Source organism: Centroberyx affinis, unplaced genomic scaffold (genome assembly GCF_046629955.1).
Source record: "Centroberyx affinis isolate AG114_WGS23_722 - 3 ecotype Tasmania unplaced genomic scaffold, CSIRO-AGI_Caff_v1 ptg003003l_1, whole genome shotgun sequence".
Taxonomy (NCBI): Eukaryota; Metazoa; Chordata; class Actinopteri; order Beryciformes; family Berycidae; genus Centroberyx; species Centroberyx affinis.
In genome coordinates, this window is record NW_027281106.1 from 109237 (window position 1) to 124734 (window position 15498).

The 15498-nt window shown below is 45.7% G+C and overlaps 1 protein-coding gene across 1 annotated transcript; it reads right to left on the reverse strand.

Moving 5' to 3' along the window:
• Nucleotides 1–3195: 3195 nt before the first annotated feature.
• On the reverse strand, nt 3196–12396 carry prickle2b (prickle homolog 2b; the record flags this gene model as incomplete). Its single annotated transcript, XM_071537273.1, is given in 7 exon segments — nt 3196–5484; nt 5706–6587; nt 7792–7978; nt 8610–8813; nt 11389–11526; nt 12284–12297; nt 12300–12396. Coding segments are annotated over 7 exon segments (2478 nt in total), but the record flags the coding sequence as incomplete, so codon positions are not given.
• Nucleotides 12397–15498: the final 3102 nt, after the last annotated feature.

Consider the following 15498-nt stretch of genomic DNA (forward strand, 5'->3'; position numbering starts at 1 on the left):
AAATCCCTGCTGAAATAGGGAAATTATTGCATTTAACCTTCCATTGTGCAATCTCCGTTCACCTTGAAAGAATGATTTTTGTCCCAGTCTGGCTCATCCATCTAAATGTCAGATTGTGGTAAAGGTCAGGTATTACGGTGATAGCTGCAGAGGAGGACTATTTGTGCATTCTGTTTACATTGTTCTGCTGCTTTCTTACCATGGTAATTGGCCACATATGATGAGGCAGAGGGAGAGGAGTCGTGGGAGACTGCTGGTAAGGCCTCAGTCATTCCTGTCACGCGTCTCCTATTCACCAGCCTGGTCCCCTCTGTGTGTGTGATTGTGCGTAATTGCATGTGTGTGTGTGTGAGGGAGACAGAGTGTGTGTATGTGAGCGCATGCACAAGTGTGTATGCAAGCTGTGTGTGTGGGGTGCGATAACACACCACCAGCATTCTTCATTTGTAAATAATTGAATCAGGCTATTTTAGTTTGCTCAGAGCACGGCTGTAATTTGCAGCCGTTCTGCTCTTAAGGACCGGTAATTATGGCTTTTAGAGTCTTCCAAAACAACTCAAACAGCTTCAACTCATGACAGCTGTGCATCTAGGGCACACACTAGTTCAATGCGTGGCTGCTAATTAAAGTAAAATGGTACATTTGCCAGCTTAAGGGAATTTCAATACATAGGTATAGACAAGCAGCATAGCAGGAAAGGTTTGTATGAATGCAGGATTTCTTTTTCTGTTTCCCAACAAATATTAATACTGAGTTTTAAACCAATAGTCTTAAATCCACAGTACTTCATCTGCACCATATAAGAAATGAAGGTTTTTATTCCAAAAGAGATGTCTACCATTTGAAAAGTGACATTTTTGATGGTAACCTATGGTCCTTCGCTGACACACTCACAACACTTTTACTGACTGAATTGTTTATTTTTCAGGGATACTGAATGGTGAACTTCAGGTGATGATTTTGTTTTCCATTTTTGATTCTATTACATACATTTCAGAGCATCTTTAAGCCAGACAACAGGGTTTACACAGAGTTTGGCAAAACCCTGAAGAGGACCACTGTCTAGGTTCACATAGTCAGCTGATTCACACGTTGTTTATCCAACATGGACACATACCTCGAAGTTAACCAAAGCATGGCTATCTCTTCTCCGGACACCTACATCTCTGTCAAACCAGTTAGGACAGAGTGTGGTAATTGTAATTCAATGGACAATTGTTACTGGAGGAAAAAAACAAAAACAAATCAGCTGTTTCTGAGACTCCTTGTGTGTTTTATGTAACACATCATGACAGTCCACCAAGTATAGCCCAGTCACATGAAAAGTTCTGTGCATTCCTGAGCCAATGGAATGTTAAAGATATTAGTTAACTGGCTGCCACCAGCTGCACACCTTAAAAATCAATGAGAATCATCTGAGTTTTACTTAACAAGGCTAAACAGACTGCGACTGTTTCCTCGCCAACAATGATAATTAAACTAAACTGAATAAAGTAATGGAACTGCATGCATGCAAGAGCAGTTTTATTTTGTTCAAAACGTTGCATCATTACTCGCATTTTGCAGAGCTTCTGCTTTTTAGCTTCATTAGAAATCTTTCATAGTCGTTACACTAGGTGTTACGACTTAATTCTGCAATTAAAATTAAAATGCATACGCTTGGATATTACATGTGTATGGAGATACACAGCTCTTCACATTTCAGGTTTTGTACAAACTCACACCATTTTTCTAGTTTTATACAAACTTTTTATTATGCAATTGTCAATATGAACAAAGCACATGATAAGCATATTTTGTTTTCTCCTCATTGCCTTCACTGGCAAAGGAGGAGAGAAGGAGAAAGAGTAGAGGAGGTGAAGAGTGGAATGGGGTTGAGATTTGAACTCATACCAAAATGTGGCATGTGCAGCACCAGATGTTAAATAACCTAGGTGCTACACCACCCTATGAATATTATTAACATACTTAATGAATGTAAACTAGACCCAGTCCTCAAACAAAACGCCCAAGTAAATATGAATGGTTTCCCCCCCAACTTAGATAATGAGTTTCATTCCAACATGAGATCCTCCGTTTGAAAAATGTGACACCTAGACTGACTCAATGAAAGTAAAACTCATTATGACATAATAGTTATCTACCTTGAGCCATTTACTTGCGCAATAAAAAATATTTCAGAGCAGTGGTTTCAATCCAGGTAAATGGCCCAAGAGAGATTATTTCATAGTAAGTTTTACTTTGAGTTAAACTAGGTGTCACATATTTTCAAATGGTGGACATCTCATGATGGAATGAAAATCATTATCTAAATTGGGGAGATTTAAAAGCAGTTTTGTATCATTAATGGCCACATGATCAGGAAGCAATAAAATGTCCTCTTCCTATAAAAACTTGTCTCTGTTCAACAAAACAATGTCAATAGACTATAGGTTCTTTGTTGCACTGAGTTCATCCTAAGTACCTAACCACTCATGGATCTAATTTACTCAGAGTCAGACCTTGGCTGACAATACGACTGTCACTACTGGGTGCATCAACGCAACTCAAGGATTATCTCCCCACCATCCGCTACCTTGAATATGGCATGGCCCAGAAAGCATATGGCTGCAATCTGTGGCACCACTCACTGTATCTCCTCCATTTGCTTTTAATTAAACACATGGAGAAGCCACACACACACACACACACACACACACACACACACTCACTCCTTGGGTGAAGGCTGAGCAAGGAACGAATAAAGAAATAAATAGATGTGTGCAAAGCTAATGAAGACAAGAAGGAAAGCCCCTATGTCTAGAACAATAATTCCCAGATGATTGAAGGTGGATGTTTGTGTGTGTGTGTGTGTATGGGTGTGTATGCGCCTCATTAATTTAACAACGATTGCAGTGATTCACATTCCAAGTTTCATCTGATGTGACTAACAGGCATAGTTTGAGGATTTACTAAAAGTAGGGAAAAGTCCAGATTCACCAACCAAGCCATCAGCAGACTGACATAATGCATCTCACATGTTTATGCAGCTGTTTTTGTCATAACATGGCTGACTAAATGAGGACTCTTTCCCCCCGTCTGGGAGTTATCTGAGTATCCCAGAGTAAACACGAAAAGTGGAACACATGGCTTGGAGTTGAGGCTAGGTGAAGTAAACCCACTAATGTGCCAATCATGTCAACAGCATTAGTGCTTCATCGCCTCTAATCAAGAGACTGAGGTTAACATACCTGTGTTCCAAACGTGTGTGTGTATGTGTGTGTGTGTGTGTGGATTATGGGGGCTGGCGGCAGTAATCCCCTGACCACATGGACGTCAGAGGCAATCCAATTTACAGTACGACACTCCTTAACGCTTCAAAATACAAACTCAACCTGTTATATCTACCAATATTTACCAATTTAAACAGGAGAGGCTAACGTGTGTATGGATTTTGAGTAGTTTCTTTCAAGTAACAAAATGGGGACAGTACGCAACGCTCAAGTCAATCACAAAGCAAGACACAACCACTAAGTTTTAATATGTAAATCCCCAGACTGTAGTCAGCAGTTCCCAACTTATATGGGCTGATACACTAAGCCAGGGCCTCAGTGGCATCTGTTTGCACACACAGTGGAGCATTGGAGCAGAGGCCCAGTGACAATCTGAGTGTGAATATGACTGCACCCATTAGCACCCAAGTATATATATTAGCAAGCCAGTGGAGGGTGACTTTGATTAGCCTCTACACCATATTGTCATTCATTTATGCATTAAACAGATGGAGAAGGTGACTGGTTGGCAAGAAATCATCACTGTTACACACACTTGTGCACACCAGACACACACACACACACACACACACACACACCATTCTCTAGGGAGAAACGGCAGCTGTCAATCAAAGCTCTCTCTGAAATACTCCTTTATTCCAAATGCAGGACCAGGTCAGCCAAATAAAACATGCATGCGTTGTTTTTGTCATTTTCTATCTCTACATTATAGATATTCAATACATAAATGATTCTATCCATACAAAATATAAAAATATGTGAGGCCTCATTTACAACCGTATTTACATTGACTTCCTTAACTTAAGTGAATTTATTAATTCATTTACCTATGTACATACTATGAACTGAATACAATAGTACAGTATATCCTATATCTAAATCACATTGCATGAAAAAGCTGGACTGTACTAGACTGACTGGATCTTACACACTGTTTGCTGCATGGAAATGATGTTATGATAACAACTGCACATCAGCTTTGATAAACATTGTGGCTTGACTATAGAATTGCTCATGTAACTGTTAGCCTTAATACTCAAGAGAATTTCTGAAACATTAAAATGAATAAACATGCAAACACTGGTGCTTTTTCACTGTTTACCAACTGTAATTTACCACGGACTGTCAACCACATGATATTTAACACTCAACAACACTGAAGAAGTGGACTGGGTGTTTTGTTTTTGTTTCAGATGGAGTATGTTAGTGTACACAGGCTGGACAAAGGGTCATTTCCTTTGCCAGAGAACAGGGTGTTAGGAGATAATGCAGTTCTTGCTTTTTCGGCGTTTGCGGGTGTGCAGCTGCCCGCTGCGGTTGGGTCCTCCCACCCCCGTGTTGTTGTACTTATGGATGAGCTCCTGGTTGCTGAGGTAGCGCAGCTGGATGGGTCTGGGGATTGGCTCACCCAGGAAGTAACCTTCATCCTCTGATTCGGAAGATGAAGAACAGGTGGAGCACCAGTCGTCATCTTCATAATCATCCCAGGAGTACTGGCTCAGGCCTGTGCGGCGGTGGGCCCCGGGGTTCTGGAGTGTCAGGTCCGAGGTGGTCCTGGGGCACTGCCTGAACGGCTGGGGCTGGTATCTTCCCCCTCCTCCTCCAAACTGGTCCCTAGCGCTCCTCGGCGGCGGGAAGCGGTCGTAATCCTCGCGGACACGCAGCTGTGGCCTTTCTTGAGGTCTCTCGCGCCGCTCCGCTGCCAAGTGGAGTGCGTTTTCTGAACGGGAACGCCGGGATCTCCGGGACCGGTGGTGGTGGTGCCGTCGCCTCTGGGGGGTTTCCTCCGGCGCTTCTATTCGGACATTTGCTCCCCTGACGCCTCCTCCTCCTCCACCTACTCCACCACCAACCCTGCGTTCACTGATGGGTGGCAGGCGCGCAGCGTTGGCACTGCTCACCAAGCTGACCCTATCCTCCTCCTGGTAGGTGAAGCCAGGCGGCACATGAGTCATGCCCATGCCCACGCCTATGCCAGGGGGGTCGCAGTACTGCACTGGGTACTGGGAGGACATGGGGGGATCCATTTCCATGTAGGGCTGACCAGCGGTGAGGCTGCGAAGCGACTCTGAGCTACGGAACTGCACAGAGGAGTTCAGGGTGCCCATGTTGCTCTTCTCTGACACGTTCATTCCAGAGTCTTTGCTCAGGTCAGGCATGGAGAAACGAGAAAGGTGCTCCTGACGCTTTCCTCCTCCGTCTGCTGAGGTGCCTGAAAATGAAAAAGAGTCGAGTTCAGTGTCAGCTTTGCCTTTTGTTCAAGGGAGAGTATGAGAAGACCATGATCATCAGCAGAAGTTATACACTACCTACCATATTTATTATATTGGGAATAGTAAAAACAAACATCTTCAAATACAACATCTCATTCTAACATAATGCCAAGCAGACAACTAAGCCAAGCAGAGATCTAATGACTAATGCCATACCAACCTGTAGCATTGGAAAGGGCCAGAGACTCCATGGATCCTCTTGGGGTCTGCTCCAGAGGGGTGAGTTGCTCGGTGAAGTTAAGTGCGTTGATGGGGTTCCGGCTTCTCCCCACCTGGGGCGGTGGTGGTGCCCCCACCTCTCTGTCCCTGTCCCTCTGAAACCCATGCAGGCTGACTGAGCGCTTGTCAGAGGAGAAGCCGTTGTGGTGCTGAGAGCTGTGGGACACCTCGGTGAAGCTCTTTTGGGTCCTCAGTTTGGCCGGATAGTAGTCCTCTGGACCTGGCTGATGGAACCAGGTCTCATTCAGCGAGTGGCCCTTCACGGCCGAGATGGGCGGCCTCTTCAAACCTCCGTTCTCCTTGATCCTGTGATCCTGTGGTTGACCGTTCTGTCCAGAAGGGGCAGGGTTATAGGCAGTCCTGACGTTGCATTGGCTGAGGAGCTGGAGAGGCGTGGGGTTGGCAGCAGGGTCAGATTGGGACTCGTAAGCATAGCAGTCACCTCCTTGGTCCTGGCTCTGCCAAGCAGGTGGCTCACGAGTCAGACTGGGTGTCTGGCTGGACAGGCTCAGAAGATCCATTTGTATGGACAGTGGGTCCACCTCGCCTGAAAATCTGCCAGCCTGCCCTCCTGCTCCACTCTTTCCCGCCTTGGAACTGCGTCTAGACTCTCTAGTGGAGCGAGCGCTTTGGAAGGCAGAGTCAGAGGAGTCTGAGCCATTTGGCTCCTCCCCCAGGCTGCAGGATCGTGAGCAGAAGATTTGGCCCTGCTTGGGCAGGAAGGGGCGGCCCAGCAGAGAGCGCTTACAGCGGGCGCAGCAGAAGCAGCCTTCGGTGGCGTGCCAGTGCTGCCCGTCGTACGTCATCTGGCCTTGGTCAATGCCTGCAGGAAAGACAAAGAAATATGTTCATCCACAAGGGTTAGGGAAAATGATGGACAGTGTAGCTAAGTGCTAATCTACCAGTAAAATACAAAACTCCTCATCCTTATCCAAGAGGTTGATATTAAAAATGTGAGAAATGTCCTATTTAAAATGCTGTTTTATGGGAACAGAGTAGGATATTACAAGTTGGTGGTTGAGTGAGATGGAGTGAGAAAATGGAGCCTGAGGCTGTAACACTTAACTGAGTTTGAGGCAAACTCATTATGGAGCTTGCCCAGCACTGTATAAACACATTGCATTTTAAGTATGTTTGGAGTTGTCGGAGGGGGGAAGAAAACCAGCTATTTGCTAATGGCTGCCATCTGGTTTCAGCATGTTTTCTGATGGTTTCAATTTATAATCAGTTGAGTTTTTTTTTAGCCAAATACTTTTCTGTATCCTGTCTGACAAATAATTACAGAGCAAATTTGTTGAGAGGGACGTGCCAACTCACAGCTGGGCATCCTGTTGAGGGACACACACACACACAAACACAAACACACAACTCTAACAGGAGGTGGCATGGGGCCAAGAGGTGCTAATATGGAAGATTTACTGCTGAAAAATATGCCAGGTTCCTCTCTCAGTGGGTTTGCTTAACGCTGCAATGTTCTCAGCTTGTGAGATGTTTGAATTTGAAAACATAACCAATCAATTAACACTGTGTGAATGTGACCAGGATAAAAGCAAATCTTGAAGGTGAAAAGTCTCTTGAAATGGAAATGCCCTTGCCCCAGGCTATCTTCATGCTGCATGATATACATTCCTATGAGCCAAGGTCTCAATGATCCTTTGTTTGTACCCTTGCCTCTAACACTGGACCACTTTTGGATGATATCATTCAGTGATAAAATGCTTAAAGAAAATCAGGCCACATCCTCTCTGCTGTAGCTCTCTCTCTTCTCCACTGTGTTACTCTCTACAAAAACCAGGTCACTCCTCCATCCTCCCTCAATAAAACCTGTAACTACATCTGAAACAGCTGCACATTCATCTTCCCCTTACAGAAAAATCCCCTTATAAATTATATTCCTATAGGGACTTGTGTCTGTAGGTCTCAATAGTGAGTTTATAGTGACCGTATCATACTTTATGGCATTTTTCATATCTCCTATGGTATAACTATTCCTAAGTGGGTGGCGGTGGTGTCACAGCGCAGCGTACCGATGTGTTCCCCGCAGGAGTCGCAGTACTCGGCGTAGAGGGACTCGAAGCAAGAGCAGCAGTAGGGCCGTCCCTCCTTCATGATGTAGCGCTGACCCCCCAGCACCGTCTCGCACTCGAAACAGCAGAAGTGCTTCATGTGCCAGTGACGCCCCTCTGCCTCGGTGCACTCGTCCGCAAAGATGATCTAAGGAAGGTGGGGGAGTAAGAGAGAGAGAGAGAGAGGGATGCGGTATCGTTTATCATGGCTTCTCAGGGGTAAAACCTCCCTTGGCTTATTACTGTACGGTGAATGACAGGACAAAGGCTTGGGTTGCCATCCCCCCCCCCCTGTACGCACCACTTTCTCCTCTGCAGGTTGCTACTCTTAGATCATCCTCTTTGTCATTGACTTGTGTAGGAGGCTAATGTGTGCGGGGAGTTGCCAAATTCTAGACGGTGCTTTAACTTTTAATTACGCCGCTGTTAAAACACTGGGGTTCCTTTTAAGTACTAAGCACCCTGTAAATTGAAACAAAGTGTCCTTGTCCTAGCGTGTAAGAGAGTGTTAATGGTGGGGAGATTAGACGATAGAGAGCTGACCCCATTACATTGGAAAAACCCATGCGTTGAATAATGAAAGTGTGTGTGTGTTGGGGAGTAACGCCTGTGCGTATCTATGGCAGTGGTTCCGTGTGTGTATGTGCGCGTGCGTATATATATATATATATTATAAATAGCTCCACTGACACTGTCCCACATTGCAGGTACATTCAAGGAGGTTGTATGTGGATCTAGCACATTAGCATGCATGCGTGCGCAATGTGTTGAGCGCATACCTCGTCGCAGGCGGTGCAGCGCGGCTTAAGCCTCTCGGCGTGGTGGCGGCCACAGTAGATCTTCCCCTCCTGGTGGAAGTAGATGAGGTCCACCAGGAGCTCGTCGCACATGCTGCACACGAAGCAGCCGGGGTGCCAGCACACGGCGTGACCCGCCCGCGACGCAAACACCGCGATGTCGCCGCCGTTTATCTGGCCACCGCACTAGAAAGGGGGGAGGATGAAGGGGGAGAGAGTTATTGAGAAAGGAGTTCATGCACAACAGCCTTGTTTCTATCAGGACTCGCTGTAATCAACTACACAAATAATGCATTTTTGCGTTGAAACTGAATTGAATTGAAAGCAGGAGGGTGTATATGTGTGTGTGTGTGTGTGGGGGACAGTGGGGGTGTGTGTGGGCGGTGGACAGGGACAGACAGAGAGGAGGCGTACAGGAAGGAGAGGGGCCGCTGGAGAAGATTGGTGGGGCAGAGGGGAGGGACGACGATGGAGAGATATACGAGAGGATAAAGAGGAGAGGAAGATGGGAATGGCGGTAGGAATAGGAAGAGAAGATAGGAAGACAGACAGGGTCAGGTAGGGCAGAGGAGATTTAGAGGGGTGGGAAAATGGAGATGAAAGAGAGAGAGAGAGACACAGAGAGAGAGAGAGAGGTGGGGGGGGGGGTTACAATCAGGTTATCTAACTGGCACACAGCCTACTGCTGCGTGAAGGCCAGGCCAGAGGGGGGAGGGGAATTCAATCAATAGACACTCTCCCAACAATCTGCTCCCTAACGCTCCAGCATGTGTGTGTGTGTGTGTGTGTGTGTGTGTGTGTGTGTGTGTGTGTGTGTGTGTGTGTGTGTGTGTGTGTGTGTGTGTGTGTGTGTGTGTGTGTGTGTGTGTGTGTGTATGTGTGTGTGTGTGTCTGGGTTTCCGTATCCGGTAATTACCGTTTTTTTACCGGGAAAATCTGTTGAAGTCCGACATATTTAAATCTCGCTGGTCATAATGTCTGGTGAAAATAATTCCCTCTAAGCACAATTATTGGAACATTGTGCTCCTTGTTTTACTGAGACTGAGTTACAGCAACAGGTTGAGTTCTACTCCCAGTCTATCTCCCGACCTGCTCCCGACGACTAGCTTTGAGTAGCTTTGAGTAGCTTTAAGTCTCTTTCAGTAAAGTAATAATAAATATTGCACTATGTGAGTTGATTTAAGTGACACGAGACACAACTGGGGAGGATTTATTTTAAATTGGTTAATACATTACGCTACATTAAAAACAATCAGGGGCGATGTGTGTGTGCGTCGGGTGAAGGTAAGATGCCTTTACAAGTTTATTTTCATGACTTTTTGCTGGGCTGTGCTTTTTACATATTTACTGTGTTGTTTTTCTTGGTTGTAGGTTGCGTATTTAGCAATTGGCAATGTGCGATGATGGTTAACGGGACTTGCGTAATGGTGAGAGGGACACGCAGTTTTTGGCATTTGGCATTGCGTAATGGTGAAAGCATATGGCTATTTGGCAACAAAATACTGTCAGGAACGAAGTAAAGTGCAAATTTTCATAGTAGATGATGATATTTTTCTATTTTGCATGGTAACGTTGTGTGTGTGTTTGAGAGAGATAGCGTTATGCATGTGAGTCTATTGACGGGACTTAAGTTATTTGGAATGTAATGTATAAGCAAAAGTAGCCTACTTTTCAATAAAAAATATTATAAATCTACATGCCTTGATGATGTCATTCTTTATATAGCCTGCCTATCAATTGTTTTTAAGCTCAATAAACACAGATAATATTTGACCGGAATTTCTCCCATTTGTCCGGGACATTGAAATCTTCCAGGACACGTGGACCCCTGGTGGAAACCCTGGTGTGCGTGTGTGTATGTGTGTGTGCTGTGGCAGTCTACTAAGCAAATGAAAAACAAAAGCTGTAAAGCAGGTATACAACCGGGGCACCAACATAACAGAGAACAGCTACACACTCGCTCATGCCTGTTGTACACTTGGTGCTGAACTGAGGCCAGTTTGTTGTTAAAAGAACTCTCTACTGCTCTCAGTCCCATCAGCCCATCGCAAGAATACACAAGATGTTAAATGTTTGATGGGACACTGTGTGCTGCAGTGAAATAGTTTTGGAAAGACAAGATGTAGGGCAGTTCGACCGGTTCAATTGTGAATGTCAAAGTGTATTTGAGTAACTCCAGGATCCTGAACAGCTGCACAACATCAGTCCAGGCTTGTTTATCTAGGCCTTCATGTGCCTTGAGGTTTAACCAGCAACTTTACTTGGAGGTATTAAGGAAAAGAGAAAGATTTAACACATGAACAATCAAAACAGTCACCATTTCAGTGTGTGGATGAGAGACAGCTTTCTCTGAGGAGCTCACACAATCACACACACCACCTGAAGACCCTCTCAAGAACAAGACCTCCATAACCCACTGAGGTGAGATTGACAAGGTCACCACTCCACTGTAGAGGCCGACCGCTGTCGTATCTCTGCCCCTTTATATGTCAATACAGAGCTCCTCTCATACATCATAACAAAGGCTTGAAATGCCAGCGGGCCATTCAGTATGTCTGTCACATGATTCGGTGCTTTCATTCCAGCTGCCACATGGCAACACCTTGATCTCGTCACGCTCAATTCTCTCTTGTCACGGGATACATGTTTAGAAGTGAAACGATGGGCTGCTGTCAGAGCATCTTTGATCTTGTCCTATATCCTTCCCGCTATGTCACGGGGAAAACGATGCAAATATGGCATTTTAGATATTTCTGTCTACCTGTTCGCAGATGGCCCCCGTCATGGTCACGGGGAACGGTCGCACATTGCCGCGGCCCAAGTTCTCCCGCTTCCGTTGGTTACTGAAGAGCTTGAGTTCCCGCTTCTCCTCGTCGTCCAGGCTGTTACAGTAGCGCACCTGGACACACACACACCGCATAAACGCAAATTTGTTAAGTGTTAAACAGTTATGCAGACAGATAGAGAGAATAGAGAGTTAAAGATGCAGTGTGTAGCATCTTTTAACATCAGTGCATCATTGTCAAATTAATAGCGATACCTTGGTTTTACCGTAAACAAACAAGACCGTGGCTAAGATGATAGGCAGCCTCTATCTCACACCAGTGGTATTGCTAGTGCTAGAGTTTCCCAAGATTAAGACCACTTTCACTTTATGTAAGAAGATAAACATGCGGGAAGTGATTTTTCCATCAGCCTTTCACTCCTTCCACCATCTGCCATTGTGAGAAACTCAGCTCCCTCTTCCTGTTTTGTGCCGTAAAGCAATATCCCTTGGTGCTGTAAAGCAATACAGTAAAAGCCGACCCGGTGGCAAGCAATGTAAAATGCAGGTAGAGGCTGCTGGTCTTCCTGGTCGATGGCGGTGGTCTCATTTGTTTCGGTAATTATACTAATGTCTCGAAATTAATGTGGTAATGATTTATTGATGTTAAAATGTTACACCTTTAATGTGTTTAAGCAGCTATACACACACACACACACACCTCACTATCCCATTCCCGCCCATTAAGAAGACAGATTCCATTTTTGCTGTGTCCGTCTCTGTGCCCTTCTCCCCTCTTATCTCTGTTTTGCCCTGAAGGCAGGGAGGGATGGAGGGATGGAGGGATGGAGGGAGGAGGGGGGAGGGGCAGTATGGTCTCTGGGTCTCTCACCTCATTGTCGTGGGGGGCAGCTGATGGAGCAGCTGTTTGATGCGGTATTTCTCTCCTGGGCTGTTCACGTAGGGCACCTTGTCCTCGGGCAGGGAGCTGTAATACTGGTGAACCTGGGAGAGAGAGAGAGAGAGAGAGAGAGAGAGAGAGAGAGAGAGAGAGAGAGAGAGAGAGAGAGAGAGAGAGAGAGAGAGAGAGAGAGAGAGAGAGAGAGAGAGAGAGAGAGAGAGAAGAGAGAGAGAGAGAGAGAGAGAGAGAGAGAGAGAGAGAGAGCTGAAATAAACCTATATTGCTTTACAAAATGAAAACACGTGACTGCAGGAAGATGGAGTGAGGAGTCCTATGACCTGGAGTGACCGAGTGGAGCCGCGCATGCAAACGGAGGTCCGACACACATATGTTCCCGCAAACACACACTTAGAAACACTTTGATTTATGGCCCACCGGTGGAGACTTAATGGAACCTCGCCCCTCACTCTCTGCACATTGACATGGGAATGTATTATGGACCTGTCACACACACACACACACACACACACACACACGCATGCACACACACGTAATTAAACATGTATGCGTGCAGCAGTGTGTGTGCACGTGCATGTATGTAGCGTGTGTGCGACAGGAGGATTAATGCTAATCTCACCATTCCAAATCACTTGGACATTCTTTACATTACAGGGGCCGACAATGAATGTCATCTCTGTGTTATTTATTGCGGTCTTTTTATTACAGTGTAACAGGGGGCCGCGTTATAATAGGGGGCCAGCGGTCATATATGAATGCGATTGGAGGGGGACCAAGCCACGAAAGGGATGGGATTTAAAGGTAGATTTGAGGACAAAGGTCAAAGAGAGAGAGGGGTGAGGTGAGAAAGGGAGAAGACACGAGAATGCCAAAATGTTGGAGAAATGGACAGAGACAGCAACAGAGAAAGCAAGTACAACAGAAAGTCAGAAGTTAGAAGTAGCAGAGACAAAAAGGACAATCTAGACTGATGAAATGAGAGAGGAGCAAAAACAACAGAGCGAGAGGCATAGAGAAGACTGGGAGTGGAGGAGAGAGAGAACGATCAATACTTGCTGACTAGGGGGCCAGGGCCAAGCCAATCTTAATGGCCTATCTTTCTAATGAATGGATCTACTGACTGGAACCCATCAGCTTTGTCCTTGGCAATGATAACACAGAGTCTGTCACACACACATACACACACACACAGATTAACTTGAATAATGTCGACACGCATCAGTACGTATCGACTCAGAAACAACCTCTATACAGCCGACGCTTCTTTCCAACACATCATCACACCGCTCTTCAAAATCCTCATATTTCAAAGCGCGTTTCTTGAAAGTAGCATTATATAAGCATGTTTGTTGTTGGGGTGGATTTATAGCGGGGGCCTCTTGTTATAAGTGTAACCTAATTCCTGGTGCTCTGCTTTTGTTGGCTTCGGCCGGTGCTGGCGGGGGACGCGGGATCCGTGTCCAGCGGCACGGCTTAGGGCGCTGGGGGGGGGGGGTTCTCCGGATAGTCCATGAAAGACCGACTGTGGTCAAGCACAATAACTCACACAGCGCCGACATGCACATGAGGAAAAAAACACATGCATGCTGCAGACGTGTGTACACATACACACACACACACACACACACACACACACCTCAAATGATAAATCACAAAACATGCTTCCAACAACAACAGGGTTACACTCTAGGGGTGAAAGGCACACTGCCCCGAGGAAAAGATCTAGGATAGATACACACATGCGCGCACACACACACACACACACACACAGTGGACACACAGTTGCAGCGAGAGCCAGGAGGAGCAGCCAGCTTGTGATAATAACTGTAATCGAAAGCAGACGAAACTAAAGACAGGGCAGCATTTCGAACTGTACCGAAAGGCGTGTTTTTAAAGGCTAAAGCAAATGGTAGGGCTTCACGACGGAGAGAGGCTGAGTGACAGGAGAGATCGCCTCACACAGCTGGTTTCTATCGCTCTTAATGGCCAGACAGCCAGGGGAAAAGACACAACCAGCCACCAGTCCTGACTTTCTCTCAACAAGCCACTTTGGAGCGGTTATTGGACATCCTAGATATTATATTATTAGGAAAACACTGGTAGAATCAGCCAAACATGGCGGTGGAGATGGTGTTTTCATAACTATGAGAGCAGATAGGATGGTTGTGTCTGTGTTTATGTCTGTGATTACTTCAGGGCCTGAAGTAAGACCAAGATAATAAAAGTTCTATTCTATTGTATTCTATTGTCCTTATTGGTTAAGTCAAAGACAAGTGTTTGCATGATAACCCTGCGTTGAATTCTGTTCTTTTCTCGTTTTACTCCGTTTAAATATCCTGTGTGTGACTGATGCAATAAAGCAGCTTTCATCTTCACCACTAGATGAAAATCAGACTGTGGAAGATGCACAACAGACTCTACATTGGACTGCAGCCCTTGCTGTGTGACGGTGGAGAGATACCAGTTACAGGCCACTGCTGAGTAACATTCTTGGCCTCGGCAAGCTGTATCTTGGCAACCTCCAGGCGTTTTATTTGAGCGAGATGGAGGGAAGAGAGCAAGAAGAGACAGTGGGAGAGAGAATTTTGGCAGGCGCTTCTTCACACTGCGGCCCAATAACTTCTCCAGCACACTCAATAATGGCTGTCTTTGGAGATAAAGATGCAAGGCTGTTTTGAACGCATGTTCTTTTTATTGAGCCTGTATATTTCAACGACTTGAAGTGGAGAATAAATCAACTGGAAATGATTTCTTACTTCTGTAAACACGGTTTTGTTGACGGAAATCCACGCACACACCCAGGGGAGTTGAACAGTCCGAGCTACAAGTATTGATGTTTATGAGTTATCCCTCATAATCCGTCAGACACGTTTGTTGAATACCCCAGTCCTGGTCTGAAATCTCCTGTTACAGAGTGGTGACTTTACACCACTGGCGATTGAATAGCAGACGTATACAGAGCGCTGACTCCCTATGGGGAAACCTAAAGCCAGCGTTTAGATCCTGGAGATTAGCTCATATTCGCCCATCCCTCCCTCCTCGCGCTCCGTCTTGCTCTCTTGCAGTGTATGGCAGGGTGTGAAAAGCCCCACATCAGGCGTACTTCCGCTCCTCTGTGAGAGGTCAAACAACATGTTTCCACAGCTTGAATGACTTGCATTTCAGGTTGGGAACTAGAAATTGCTATA